The sequence below is a fragment of the Lobosporangium transversale genome (genome assembly GCF_002105155.1).
Source record: "Lobosporangium transversale strain NRRL 3116 chromosome Unknown BCR41scaffold_51, whole genome shotgun sequence".
NCBI classification, from domain to species: domain Eukaryota; kingdom Fungi; phylum Mortierellomycota; class Mortierellomycetes; order Mortierellales; family Mortierellaceae; genus Lobosporangium; species Lobosporangium transversale.
In genome coordinates, this window is record NW_019029029.1 from 140,388 (window position 1) to 153,983 (window position 13,596).

The 13,596-nt window shown below is 42.4% G+C and overlaps 7 protein-coding genes across 7 annotated transcripts; 3 read left to right on the forward strand and 4 right to left on the reverse strand.

Annotated features, from left to right (window-relative positions):
- Positions 1-224: 224 nt before the first annotated feature.
- BCR41DRAFT_374509 (HotDog domain-containing protein) lies at positions 225-1,950 on the forward strand (the record flags this gene model as incomplete). The annotated part of the gene is made up of 5 exons (XM_022026875.1): positions 225-279; positions 364-431; positions 531-1,294; positions 1,408-1,445; positions 1,565-1,950. 5 exons carry the CDS (start codon positions 225-227, stop codon positions 1,948-1,950), a joined length of 1,311 nt encoding a protein of 436 aa, XP_021877010.1.
- A 203-nt stretch (positions 1,951-2,153) lies between these two features.
- On the reverse strand, positions 2,154-3,538 carry BCR41DRAFT_312308 (hypothetical protein; the record flags this gene model as incomplete). Its single annotated transcript, XM_022021081.1, has 4 exons — positions 2,154-2,339; positions 2,436-2,813; positions 2,868-3,220; positions 3,385-3,538. 4 exons carry the CDS (start codon positions 3,536-3,538, stop codon positions 2,154-2,156), a joined length of 1,071 nt encoding a protein of 356 aa, XP_021877011.1.
- Positions 3,539-4,419: 881 nt separating this feature from the next.
- On the reverse strand, positions 4,420-5,647 carry BCR41DRAFT_361889 (hypothetical protein). Its single transcript, XM_022025626.1, has one exon. The coding sequence runs from the start codon at positions 5,581-5,583 to the stop codon at positions 4,447-4,449; it is 1,137 nt and encodes a 378-aa protein (XP_021877012.1). The 5' UTR covers positions 5,584-5,647; the 3' UTR covers positions 4,420-4,446.
- An 861-nt stretch (positions 5,648-6,508) lies between these two features.
- BCR41DRAFT_341460 (hypothetical protein) lies at positions 6,509-6,838 on the reverse strand (the record flags this gene model as incomplete). Its single annotated transcript, XM_022022244.1, has 1 exon — positions 6,509-6,838. The coding sequence occupies one exon, from the start codon at positions 6,836-6,838 to the stop codon at positions 6,509-6,511; it is 330 nt and encodes a 109-aa protein (XP_021877013.1).
- A 2,486-nt stretch (positions 6,839-9,324) lies between these two features.
- BCR41DRAFT_361891 (thioredoxin-like protein) lies at positions 9,325-10,300 on the reverse strand. Its single transcript, XM_022025627.1, has one exon. It carries the CDS (start codon positions 10,071-10,073, stop codon positions 9,405-9,407), a length of 669 nt encoding a protein of 222 aa, XP_021877014.1. The 5' UTR covers positions 10,074-10,300; the 3' UTR covers positions 9,325-9,404.
- Positions 10,301-10,598: 298 nt separating this feature from the next.
- Positions 10,599-12,218, forward strand: BCR41DRAFT_361892 (cyclophilin B complexed with [d-ser8]-cyclosporin). Its single transcript, XM_022025628.1, has 7 exons — positions 10,599-11,020; positions 11,091-11,155; positions 11,257-11,349; positions 11,448-11,465; positions 11,578-11,718; positions 11,847-12,019; positions 12,155-12,218. Exons 1-7 carry the CDS (start codon positions 10,933-10,935, stop codon positions 12,159-12,161), a joined length of 585 nt encoding a protein of 194 aa, XP_021877015.1. The 5' UTR covers positions 10,599-10,932; the 3' UTR covers positions 12,162-12,218.
- On the forward strand, positions 12,218-13,354 carry BCR41DRAFT_327726 (hypothetical protein). Its single transcript, XM_022021667.1, has 2 exons — positions 12,218-12,630; positions 12,748-13,354. The coding sequence occupies exons 1-2, from the start codon at positions 12,258-12,260 to the stop codon at positions 13,335-13,337; spliced, it is 963 nt and encodes a 320-aa protein (XP_021877016.1). The 5' UTR covers positions 12,218-12,257; the 3' UTR covers positions 13,338-13,354.
- Positions 13,355-13,596: the final 242 nt, after the last annotated feature.

Below are 13,596 nucleotides of genomic sequence, written 5' to 3' on the forward strand. Positions count from 1 at the left end.
GGACGCGTGTTGTTGTGTGATTGAGATGATCATGTCTAGGTTCTAGGGGATAGATAAAACGGATTCGTTCTCCTTGGGCTGTGAAAGTTCAGTAACAGCTGCACTGTTCCTGCTCCTGAGGCTAGCATATTGTTGTTGCTATCCTTGGTGTTAATATCTGCATGCTAACCTGGCCTCTTTCATCCTGCATCCATGGCGAATGGACCTGCCCTTTTAGGGTCACGATGACTGAGCTTGTGCTTCCATCTCATTGTGACGGAAGAGGATTTTGTCTTGGAGGTAGACTTTATTTAATAGCCCTCTTGTTCATGACATCCTTCAATGTCTTGATTATATATATTTATATATTTTTTAACATATTAGGGACAGTTCTTTCATGGATTGATATCGCTGCTGGCATTGCTGCCAAAAAGCATGGTGTTTATCCAGCAGTGAGTACCTTACTATATTTTGGGTATTGTCTAGACGACCTTCTTCAATCGCTTTAACTCTTGTTAGTTGCGCCTATTCCTTCAATTTGATCATGTTAGGTGACAAGAAGTGTGGACGCTGTCCATTTTCTAGGCCCAATCACAACCCAGAACATTGTAATCATCCAGGCCTCTGTCAATAGAGCTTGGAAAACCTCAATGGAGGTTGGAGTTCGTGTCACGACCGAAGACTTGCTATCGGCTGAGCAACGGTATTGTTGTCATGCTTATCTAACATTTGTGGCACTGCCACAGCCACCTTTGTCCACATTGACGTCAGCTCCTTCACAACAACAACAGCAGCAGCAGCAAGGCCAACTACAACCACAAGATGCAGCTGCATTAAGAGCAGCACTCTCAAATTCGCCTGCTGCTAGGCGATATAGCTTCTCCTTGCCAAGTGCAAAATCTAGCTCTAAAAACAAAGAGGACCAAAACCAACGCCCTATTCAATTGCCAGCCATCGAACCCGTTACGGCTGTCGAGATAGAGCGCTACACGATGGCTCAGTTACGCCGAGAAGCCCGTCTTAAACAATCGCTTGAAGCCAAAGAAGAAGACCAGCTACTAAGCGATGTCCGTGATCAAATGCGTCGATGGAATGTCACGCAGATCAAAAACCCAAAATTAAACCTTCCACTTTCAGAAGACGGATCGCCCAGAATTGCCATGAGAGCTACATTTGCAGAATCGGCTCAGTTGGTTTTGCCACAACATGCCAACTCCTTGTCTATCACCTTTGGCGGTCAAGTGATGAAATGGATGGAGAATGTTGCTGCGGTCTCGGCTAGCCGTTTCTCCAGAGTTCCCATTGTCACCGCAAGGTAAGGTTCTTTTCACTGAAGCATATAGAGACGTCGCTTTTTGTCTTTGCGTGCTATTTTTGCTGTATTTTTGCTGCTCAGCTATCATCTAACATTCTGTCAAAACACTTTAGCATTGATTCATTGCAGTTCCACAGGAAAACTATGATCGGTGGGTAGCGAACTAATTCGAATAACATCTTGCTAAACTTGAACTTCATCTAAACAGTTCTTTTTCTCTATTTCCTTTTTTTTTTTTAAAAAAAAAAAAAAAAAAAAAAAAAAAAAAAGGCGATTGTCTTACAATGCGTTCCGTTGTTACACGCGTCTTCAAGTCGTCCATGGAAATATATGTCTTCGTTGATAGCGAAAACCTTGTCACTGGAAAACGAACGTTCACAAATGAAGCCTTCTTTTCCATGGTTGCTTTACAACCCTCGCCTTCTTTGCAGCCTATTACTGTGCCATTACCTCGCCTTATTGCAGAATCAGAGCTTGAGGTCGCTCTCTCAGAAGCAGGAGAGAGGCGCAGAATTAAGAGACTGCAGCAAAGGCGTGAACTAGCGGAGCGTGAACTAGCGGAACGTGAGGCTCGCTTACTTGCGCAACCCCCTGCTGTGGAGCAGCCCAATGCAATGGAGTATATCAAGTTGCATGTAAACATCACCAATTCATGAAAATTTTCTCAGTCGCTGTAAACATTTTATTATACTCTCTACCATGAAACGAAAATTTGAAGAAATAAAGCAAACAGTAGACTAGGCCCTCCTTTTCAAGTTTGGGTATCATCATTACCAGCGTCTCGCTTATGCTTGACGGATGACCAAACCCCAGATTGCAAGCACTATATTTCAAAATTGCGGAAAAAAAAAAATAGTCATTAGAAATAAATAATAATAATAATCATTGGAAACTTATGTCCAAACTCAAATATACCTTTTTGACAGCTGATGCGACAGTGGCGGGCACGGTCAGAATCCCATTCACCTGCTGCATAGAAAGCTCGTGCATGCTTGAGGCAGGATTCTTCATGGAATTTCTGATAAAGACGAGTGTTGATAGTTTTCTACAAGAAGGAAAACGAATCATAAAACATGTCAGTAAATGAATTACTAGGACTACAGGGACTTCATAACATTTTGAAGGAAAAAAAAAAAATTACCTCGCGCTCGGTCAGTACTACCTCCTTGTGGTCGCCACCGTTGATGGTAAAGTCCTTGGGTAGGACCCAGAAATCAGCGCCACTCAAATAGAGTTCAAATAGACATGCTGCCTGGTTATTACCGAATCTCTCAGGGCACCAGAGCATTTTATCCCTGCGCATGATGACTGAAGGCGCAAAGTAAGGATCATAATTCTGAATTGCGCTAAGTCTCATCTGGTTTGCCCAAGTGTTAAAGTCTACGTTCCTGATGGTTCGCTTCCATGTCTTTTCCGACAATACAACCTGACCATTGTGGACCAACTCAAGCAATGCGGTCTTTTCTCTTGGCAGCTGTGAAGCTTTGAGTACAGGGACTAGCCCTGGTGCCGAGTCGTCCTGAGCTGTCAATGCATCGTCGCCTGCAACATTAACTGGTGCTCCCAATGAAACATTAAACCCAGGTAGAACAAACACATTCCCTGCTCGAAGTTTATCCATCCACAGAGGATAATCCTTGAAACTCTTGGATACATCTGTAGCAGGTAGAGAGCCATCTGCGTCTAAAAGAAGTACAAAGTCAGTCCTTGAAAAGAAGCGAGCCAAGTTACGATGAAGATTGGATTGTTGCTGGACAGTTGATGAAGCGGGACGGCGGTGAGTCTGTGGTGTCGTGATGAGATGAATGTCCACCTGGCTGCGGATCTTTGGATTGCTGTTTCGCATCGTATGAAGGCGAGCGATAGGATTTGGCGCGCCTGGTTCATTCGAAGGAGAATCGATATGCAAAACGGCCGAAATGGGCCCTGTTCAGGAAATAGATAGCAAGCAACGTAACGCATGCCAGCAATTTTATAAAAGATATAAAATTAAAATTAAAAAGAAATTAGCATGGTAATCTCGAACGATCCTGATTTAAATTTTGGGGAGCAAAAAAATATATATCTGAATACTAATCTAGTATACGCACCTGGAAAGTAGTCAACAAGCTTGATCAACTCTGAAAGTTCATCTTGCTGTACAAAGGTCGCTAAAGTGATCTCATCTGGTTGCGGGGTTGACTCTGAACGGACAAAGAATGGTTGAATGTTATCTGTGATATCAGGGCTGGTGAATGTGAACATTTTGGAGAGGATTGCGCCAGGTGAGAGTTCAGATACAACTGAATATGGCAAGTCTACACATGAAGGAGCAGGAAAATACAAGATGCATAACAAAATAGGAGTTAGTCCAACCAGAATTATGTCATTATAAAGCTCAAAACTTTCACTTTGCTCCAATAGTAGGTCGTCAGATAAGTATGAGTATGAAATGCACAACCGATCTAAAGTCGGGCTGCCCAAGCCATGTCTCTACAGGATAAATAAAGTAAATACAATGATGATAATAGTTTTCTTACCAGCATCATAAGTTCTTTCAAGTTCATAATGTGGATAGACCACAGTCTCTGGCCTAGATTCATATGTAAGGATGTGCTTCAATGTAAAAAGAGCACAAAATCCGACATAGGCCATGAAGATGGTTCGGATGACCCTTGACTTGATGATGCGTGCAAGGATGCTGTTGCTGGAACGATATGTAGGTGAAGATGATCCGGATGAGCCTGCAGTCGGCAGTAGTGACGACGGTGGTGATGACTTGTACATAGTGGTAGCAATGATTGTTCTGGCCACTTGGTTACTGAACTGTCTAGATGTGAATGAGGTCCTGATGTAATGCTGCAAATGCAATGATTAGAGTAACAATGAGTGTGGCAAAGAATAAAAGTAAAAAAAGATTGAAGAGAATAAAAGGTAAGGAAAGAAAAGTTGAAGGGGGAAAGAGAGGAGAGCTAAGCAAAAATAGATTAATGACAATATTTATTATTATATATCTTTTCATATTCAAACAACCTTTTCATTATCAGTGGACATCGATATTTTTACAGATAGTAAAAATAAAATAAAAATATATTGATAGTTATTGTATTCAATGTTAAGACAAAAATGAATCCTGAATGAATAGACTGCTATTGTTCAAAAACGGACTCCGCTCACTTGCGGTACTTCTGGTGCAATGAACCCTTGGACGTTCTCTTAGTCTCGCTCGTCATCGGAATTCGGCTAGGAAACACTGATCCGCTACCAAAATTGCTTGCCCAGCTATCACTACTGCTGCCGATGCCAAAGTTTGTATTAAACATCCCAGCTGCGAGGAATGGTGAAGAGGAGGACGACAGGGATGGTTGGAATGCAAAATTACTGAACCCTGCCGCAGCCATATCTTGCCTCTTCTTTTCAATAGCCAACAACTCCTGGATCCTCTTCTGTTGCAAAAACTGCCCAAACTCCTGCTGCTGTGCCGGTGTCAGTATAAGGTTTAGACCTTGTTCAGGCCCTGCAGTGCTCAATACCCGTTCCATCAGTTTGGGATCTTTCTGCAGTGCAATCGTAATTACATCTGCTAGATCTAGTCCGTCGTCTCTATGGTTCGTACCCATTCGGAAGCTGGTCGCTCGAGCATGTTGGCGTTTAAGGAGCCATTCTTGCAGCAGTTCTTGCATCTCCTGTACGTGTTCCTGTCGAGATTGCATCTCTCTAAATTGTTTAAATTGGTTCAACTCTTCCTCTTGTTGACGACGCTGCTCTAGCTGCAACTGATATTGACGCATCTCCTCCTGACGTCTAGCCTCTTCACGCTGCTGGTTCATGACCTGCTCCTGGTAGCGGATATAAGCCTGAAGCTGCGCAAACTCTTGCGGAAATTCGGTCGCAAACGCGTTCATATGAACCAGATAGCTATGTGGATTCGTGTGATTCAATTGATGAAGGAACTGCAGGTATTGTACTCGAAGGTCCTCCTGTTCCTTCTGCAAGCGAATGGCCTCAGCTGACATCCATTGGCCCGTACCTGCAATACCGCTGCCAATGATGGATGCTGGTAGAGGGCGAAAGAGAGAAGGAGGATCATCAAAGATAGAAGATGAGTTCTCAAAAGGATCTGGCGTTGTAGGATCAAGCCTCATCAGGTACTGGAGATCGACGTCCATAAAGGACTGCTTTGTCATGCGTCGCAACATCCGAGGGACCGCAGGGCAGGCCCCAGGTTGCTGTTGGCCGTTGGCAGCAGCTGCACCATTGACTCGGTGGCGACTCTGAAGAGGCTTCTTGGTTGACATCTGAGGCTTCATCTTGAATTTAGGGTGATCAGAGTTATTCAAGGGTGTTAGTTGGCTGCAGGCAGAGAAATATTAGATATGGAGGTGGAGTGACGAACTACAAATTTTTCTGGCCTCCTTTTTATATCAAATTCTCCACACTCTATGGCAGTGCTGCGTCAGTATCATTTGACACAACTATGTGGTATTAGTCAATTGATGATCAATTGAAATCGACCCTCCCAATATGGAATGTCACACAAGATTCATGCAGATCCAGGTTCAAGACTAGTCCAATTTAAGATTTTATCAATTTGCCATACACATTGCCTACAATGTTGGTGCTCCTGTTCTTGTTGCTTCCGCTACTGCTTCTGTATTGTATATAATGGTCGTTCGGATCCAAGTGCGCAAGTAGCTGCCATCGATAGTTCAGGAAGCCAGTATTTCCATATTTACCTCTGGTATACTATCAAACCCGATGGGCATTGATACTTGTCTATAATGGCGGATTAACTTTGTCAGACTGAGTCAAGCTGTGTGTAAATGATTCTCGCTTCTTGATCTCTATATGGCATTTTATAGGAAGCGAGGATAGTTGTTGGGTTGGATAAAGTATATATACTACTGCATCTATAGTTATTAGTTACCCACTGCACTTGCAGCACCCTATTTTTTGCCACTGTTTGCAAAGGAAAAAAAAAAAAAAAAAAAAAAAAAAAAAAAGAGTGGTATATTTAAAATATATTACAGAAAAAAGGGTTGAGATAAATAAGCCTTTATAAATGAACTGCTCTATTATTATTACTCATGGAAATATTTTAAGTGATGAATGCATGCTTTTAAATTGGCGAGACGAATGAGTGCTCATGCTTGTCAACGAGATATTAAAGGCTCTATAAGGTCCTTCAAAGTATATACCCTTAGCGTGCTTTGGAGAAAAAAAGGTCGCACATCATTATATTGGTTTTTGGTGAATTTCAGTTGCAAACGACGAGCCAGCTGTTCCGCAGAATTTTAAATGACGATGAAGGGCATCATTTCTCATAAACCCAGTCCCACAGATCTGACAAGAGTATGGCTTCTCTCCCGTATGAAGGCGAGCATGGCGCTCACAGTCATGCCGCCTCGCAAAAGCCAGGGGGCATACTCCACACACGAAAGGCCGTTCAGAAGAATGAGTTTTCATATGGGAAGTCAGATTGTAGGCTCTAACAAAGACTTTGTCGCAGCCTGGAGCCATACATGGAAATGAAGTAGGCTTAATCCTCTTAGGTTTCTTTATCATCGGGGGCCGGATACGTCGTCGGCGCTTCGTGACTGTAGTTTCATTATCAGCTGTTGAGAGTGTTGCCAATGGGTAAGTGGCTGTCATTGTTGACTGACTTTGTTCGATACCAGTAGAAGGCTCAGTGGAAGAAGGAGAGGTCATATGGCGCGTAAGGTTCGGGGATAAGCTTGGAGATGTTTCGCGTGAAGCTGAGGCGGATGCCCATGAAAGTGAAGGGGATTCCATGGAAGAAGAGATCGGCTTTTCAGTCTGATCCAAGAGATGGGTTTCATCAATGGCAGAGAGGTTTAAGGAGGACAATAACATCAGATCTATGTCTTGATCTAATATCGGGATTGTACTTTGAAGGGCCGGATTTCGTATGTTGAACATGGAGAGGTTTTGACCCAATGTGGTCATATCCGTCATCAGTTCTGCTGAAGGACTGGGCTGCTCCGTACAAGATACTCTATATGATGAAGCACTAGGATTGCATTGAAAATGCGATATTAATGTGCATTGATCTAGTTCTGGCGATCCCGGGGCTTGTGATTGATGTTGAGAGGCGTGCGACTCCTCTGCTCTTCGTTGTTGGCCTTGATGCAGCTCTACTGAATGAATTTGCAGCTGGGGGTCCTGAGGCTGCCTCTGAAGCGCTCGCATTGTAGGATATAAAGGCATAGAGACAGTTCTTTGGAGAACCATGGGATGATGAGGCCGTAGTACTTGGAGGGGTGTCATTGGTTCATCCTCAGGGGATGACTGCCGTTGGCGGAGCTGTTGTAAATATTGGAGCTGTTGTTGATGTAATCGACGCTGCTGCTGGCAGATCTGGCTATATTCTGAATATTGTTGGTGTTGAGACGGGAGGATCTGATGCTGTTGTTGACCTTGTTGACAGTAGTCTCGGTCATGGTTAGATGTACTAAAGGTATGAAACTCAACTCCTTCACTCCAATCCTTATTGGCTCCAAAGTCTCCGGAGAGGTGACTTCTATGAAATGGGTCGTTTGCCATGAGACTGTATAGGCTTAATAGATCTAAAGCTTTCAATTGCTCTGTTCTGTGTGACCAGGGTTTAAAAAGTTGGTAAGAGTAGTATTTTGTACTTTACAAAGCGAAATCAGAGTGTGACAACAAATCAATAAAACGGAGGGGCTCGCATATGAATGTGTTGAATTTAAACAACGATAATTGATGTATGAATGGATAACAATGATCGCTATTAGTGGTAGCAGACGACGAAATAAATAAATAAAAGAAAAAAAAGAATAAAGAATTTTTCCAGTCTTTGAGGAACGTAATTTATAGCAATTGGGGCAAAGTCGATTGTGTGGCAAAGAACAAATGTGGCGATTTTGAAGGAATGTTTTTTGAGTTATTTAAATAATCCAAAAATTTTGACGCGGGGAAATAGGCTAATTCCATCAAACAGTGGGCTATGTGGCTTCTTAACTTTGATAATAGTGCATTGGTCATGTTTTCTCTGTCATGAGCTGTCAAAAGTAAGGCTCATATCGAGACTGTGATATTCTATGATGAAGCCTATCCAACGAAGAACAATATAGAAACTTATTTGTCTATAATATCCTCACTACTTTCATAAGTCCAGCTTCATGGGAAACATGTCTGACCCTTCTACATCCAGCTTGCGTTTGCGCCACCATAATCTGTTTATATCATCCAGGCATAATCATGTAATCGAGCTGTTGGGGGAGTACTTGAAACAAAATAGTAAAAAAGCTAACACAGCCCTCTCAATGGGATGCAGGCTTCTCTCTACGCCCAATATAATGCAGGGACATTAAAAAGGTCACGTCCAGAAAAGGCGAACAATGCATCATAACGACTCTGCCGTTGATTCAAAAGCCCCTTCCCTTTATGACTGCTCTTGGATATTCTTAGAAAGTATAAATGTAAAGCCTTATGCTTGTGATATCATGACAATAGTTGCTTTGATTAACAAATTAGCGGCCGCAGTAGACATTGATGATATGCTGAATATATTTTATCCGTATCGTTTTATTTCGATCATTTTCAAGAAAAATTATTGCAGAGGCGCAGCGAAGAGATCTATTTAGACTGTCCTTAGCCGCGGTTATAATCTGAGAACGATTGAAAGCAACTTCTTAAAGCAAGAGGGTCGATTAAAGCATGACCAATTAATTTTTTCTCATATAGGATGTTACTTCGTATCAAACCAAGGATTTTTTTTTTTTTTTTCTTTCATAGTTCCCGCGGAGTCGTCATTTGGAACACATTACAGAAGATGCAATGTACCATTGTCAAATGTGGCTGAGTCGATCAATCCATTTCGCAAGTGGCAGTGCAATTAAGCATATTAAAGAATTAATCTATTTGACAACCCGGGTTGTCACGCAAAGAAAAAAAATTGAGAAAAATAATTAAGGGCGGGGGGTTGTCAAATAAGAGTGACAACCCGGGTTGTCAAATAGATTCACCCCATATTAAATATTTACATTAAGACGAGGAAGTCATGTGATGGGATTTTCAGTTAAAACGATTTTATTGCCTTATTTTATTATATACAGGTGATTTGAGTTAACACGTGGACAGTAAAAAATTATGCCTGAGGCTGGGTAGCAAAACGGAGGTAAGGCTTAACGACATTGAAACCAGGGAAGAGTTTCTCAGCCTCTTCATTAGTGACAGAAGGATGAACGATAACGTTATCGCCACGCTTCCAGTTAGCGGGTGTGGTGACACGGTGCTTGTCGCCGAGCTGGAGAGAGTCGACAACACGAAGAATCTCATCAAAGTTGCGACCAGTTGAGGCGGGGTAAGAAAGAGTCAAGCGAATAGTCTTCTTGGGATCAATGATGAAGACAGAGCGGACAGTGAATGGAACGCCTTTGTTATCAAGATTGGTGATATCCTGGTAATCCAACATATCGTAGAGGGTAGAGATCTTGCGATCAGCATCAGCAATAATGGGGAACTTAAGGTCAACGTTATTCACTTCGTTGATGTCCTTGACCCATTCATGGTGGGAATCGAGACCATTGGCAGAGAGACCAATGACCTTGACATTACGTTCCTCGAACTTGTCCTGGAGACGAGCAACCTCGCCGAGCTCGGTGGTGCAGACGGGTGTGAAATCGGCAGGGTGAGAGAAGAGAATAACCCAGGAGTTGCCAATGAACTCATGGAACTTGATGGGGCCCTGAGTGGTCTCAGCTTCGAAGTCAGGGGCGATAGAGCCAAGACGGAGGGGGTTGCGATCGGCAGACATAGTTATGGTTGGGTCTGTTGGAGAGTTGAAGTGAAAGGGGTTGAAATGAGTTAGTGAATGAGGAATGAGAAATGAGGAGGGTCTTTTATATCCAGTCCGCGGTTACGGTGGAGATGCCAGCGCGTTCTTTCTTGTTTGAGTGGCGAACCAACTGCCATCGATGGCGAAATCGATGGGCAGTCACATGCCTTGAGAAAAGATCGAAGGCACGAGAAGCAAGCTGTCTAGTCTATTGTACAACTTGTAGATACAAACAAAAAAGTCTAAAAGTGTAACAGAAAAGGAAGCTGAAAGACTTGATCACGCCATCGCACTTTTACTGGACAGCAGCTCTTACAACGAAATAAAAAACGCGATTTGCATAAAGCGAAAGGACGTTAAAGTTTTTTTGTTGTTTGGCAACTTGACAAAGCAGGTAGATGCGCAGTGTGGGTCTGTGAGAGAACTGCATTGACTGGTGAGTATTTATTCCTTAAAACAATTGGCAATACCATCTCGTTTTTGCGTATTTTAGATGATTGCAGAAAAGACAAAAGCTTGACTTATCAAGCAAAATATATACAAACCCTCCGCTTGATATAAATCATGGTGAAAAGCTCCTTAATGTCTAATTCTTAAACCTTACACTTAACACCATACTTCTTCTCTCTAAATATCTCTCAGCGAGAATGACTGACAATTTTTCTCCTACTTGGGTGAAATTGAGACCAGACACTTCCACCGCATACGTATAATTATATATAATCATGGTTTACTGCAAATGTCAGTCGCCAAACTTTAGATCAGTAAAAATTGAGCGATTTCATCTTTTCTTCATCTCCATTCACTCCAAAAAAAAAACATCTGCCAACTTTTCATCATGATTTTCAAGAGTACCGTTACATTCTTCGTTGCAACCCTTGCTCTCGCCCTTGCTGCTCATGGTAGCCCTGCGGTTACTAGCAAGGGTATGTCTTTTTTTTAGTATCTGTAGTGTATGGATGTGAATACCAAGATTTTAACAAATGTGTTTTTCAGTTTATTTTGACATCGAGCAGGGCGGTAAGCCTCTTGGTCGCGTTGTTATCGGCCTATTTGGCAAGGTAGGTGATGGAGCAGATGCCTTTCAATCCACCTCTTGTTCTAGACTGGATGATCTTGAATTATTGACTCTTTCTAATCTTGTGTCGTTTTCTCAATAAAGGATGTACCTAAAACTACCAAGAACTTTCTCGAGCTCGCCAAGGGTAGCCATGGTTTTGGGTACCAAGGCTCAACCTTCCATCGTGTTATCAAGGTATGCCTTATTTCTTTGCCGAGGGCATCAATGTCTGCCTTATTTTACTAAGATTCTTTCTCTAACGTTTACCTGGGTATATGTATATAATGTAATAGGACTTCATGATTCAAGGAGTAAGTGTTTACCATGATTGTAAGCCAAATTAAAGCCTCCTCTCTCCTGAGTTTTACATTTATTGAAGAGCAACAAATTGACACTGCTCAATTTATCAATGATTTGCATCAGGGCGATTTCACCAATCACGATGGTACTGGGGGAAAGTCTATTTATGGTGAACAGTTCGATGATGAGAATTTCAGTCTTCGCCATACTGGTCCCGGAATTGTCTCTATGGCCAATGCTGGTGAGGACACCAATGGATCTCAGGTATGGATTATTTTCATTTAGTTTACTTGTGAAGAATATGGCCTGCTGCTGACCTGCCTAATCTCTTTAAAAAGTTACCGAAACCATGCTTGCTCACCCTACCCGCATTATCTTATGACTTGTAATAGTTCTTCATTACCACTATCAAGACCGATTGGCTGGATGGTCGCCATGTTGTTTTCGGTGAAGTCATCGAAGGCATGGATGTGGTCAGAAAGATTGAAGATACAAAGACTGACAGATGGGATAAGCCTGATATTGCTGTCAAGATTGCCAAATCGGGCGAGCTTCGTGATGAACTGTAAGATTGAACGTCTTATGTAATCCACTGCTCCTCTCTATCTGTTAACAGAGGAAACAACCAGACTGTGGAGCCATGTAGGCTGGTTGTATATACCACCAGGCTGACTGGCTTTCTTTTTTTTTTTTTTTTTAGGTTCTGACCACAGAGGAAACAGTCATACCTTTTTTTCTAATAAACAAAAAATTATTCATTCTTTCTTTCGTTGCCTGCTTTGTTTCTTCGCGTTGTGCTACTAATGTCGCTCTTTTACAGATCGAGGAGCTCTTTCCGTAAGCATGTGTTCTTGCATTCTGGGGATATAGTATCCTGTCGCCGCATTGTCCGCATTCATTATGGTCAGCTGCCAGTCGTTGGTGCACCAGTGTCAAAAATAACTGTACACGCAGCCGCACCTCCTCCCGATCCATCGTCGTCAGAAAAGGCTTTGCCCTCACCGCATCATACCGAAAGTCAACTAAACATTTATGAAGGACCTTATGCGCAAACTGCAAAGCGACTCAAGCTATTCTCGGTCTCATCATTAGCTGCAACGATTGCTCTCTGCCCATTCATCTTTATTTTAGATGCAGGCATTTCGACCGGCATGCGTGGTGGACTTGCTGTCGCAGGTGAACATTGCAAAATGAATTCGGTTGATGGAAAATTAAAAATAAAAACGACTAAGAGACTAATAAGTGGCATGCCCGATTAATTGTCTTGTGATAATCTTTATGCATGTTGTATAGCTGTGGCGACGAGTGGGTCATCGACAGCCCTTGTTCAGTGGTGCCTAGGATCTTATGTTCGTAAAATTACCATCCCTAACCCCTCATACATTAAGTCCGAGACTGTTACAGCACCGAAAGCATTGCCATCTCGATCGACCCCTGTCTCTTTTGAGACACTTTCCTTCTGGGGAAGTAAAAGAATTACGACTGTCAAAGTCTCTGACCTAGAACCCAGCTCTGCACCATTTTCAACAATCCGTATTCGACCAGGCCAAAAATCCGTCGTTCGAGACGGAAAAGGCAGAGTTCTTGCCGATGATGACAAATTAAGAAAGCGTTTTTATTTACATTCAGAATTCACAGAAGAAGAACCTCTCAGGACTATTATGGCAGAGGTTCAGCAAAACCAACATTTGTCTACTGAAGCCCTGTCCATGAGAGCTTCATCTCCACAATCATCACTGTCATCGTCATCCGAGACTGTAGTGCAGAATGGTCTAAAAGAAGAGGGCTTACAAACGAGAGCACCCATGACAGAGGGCATGTCTGATCGTATTGAGCTGCTTAAACGGAAAGCGGCTGAGAATGCCAAGAAAGGAAAGCATTGACCGATGAGGAGAGCCTGAATGAAAAAAAAAAAAAAAAAAAAAAAAAAAAAAAAATAGAATACTCTGTAGTAATGTTAATGAAGCACAGGCATGCATTTTTGCAACTGTAATCAACCTTTCCTAGCTGCAAGGCATGTTTTTGTTCTTGGGACGTAATTGTTGGAAGGTACTAAAGTGCTTGCTGATCTCTTGTTTATCTTAAAGATCTTGTTTGGTGTTAACGGAAATTACACTTTCCATGACAGTGTCAGCTTTATTT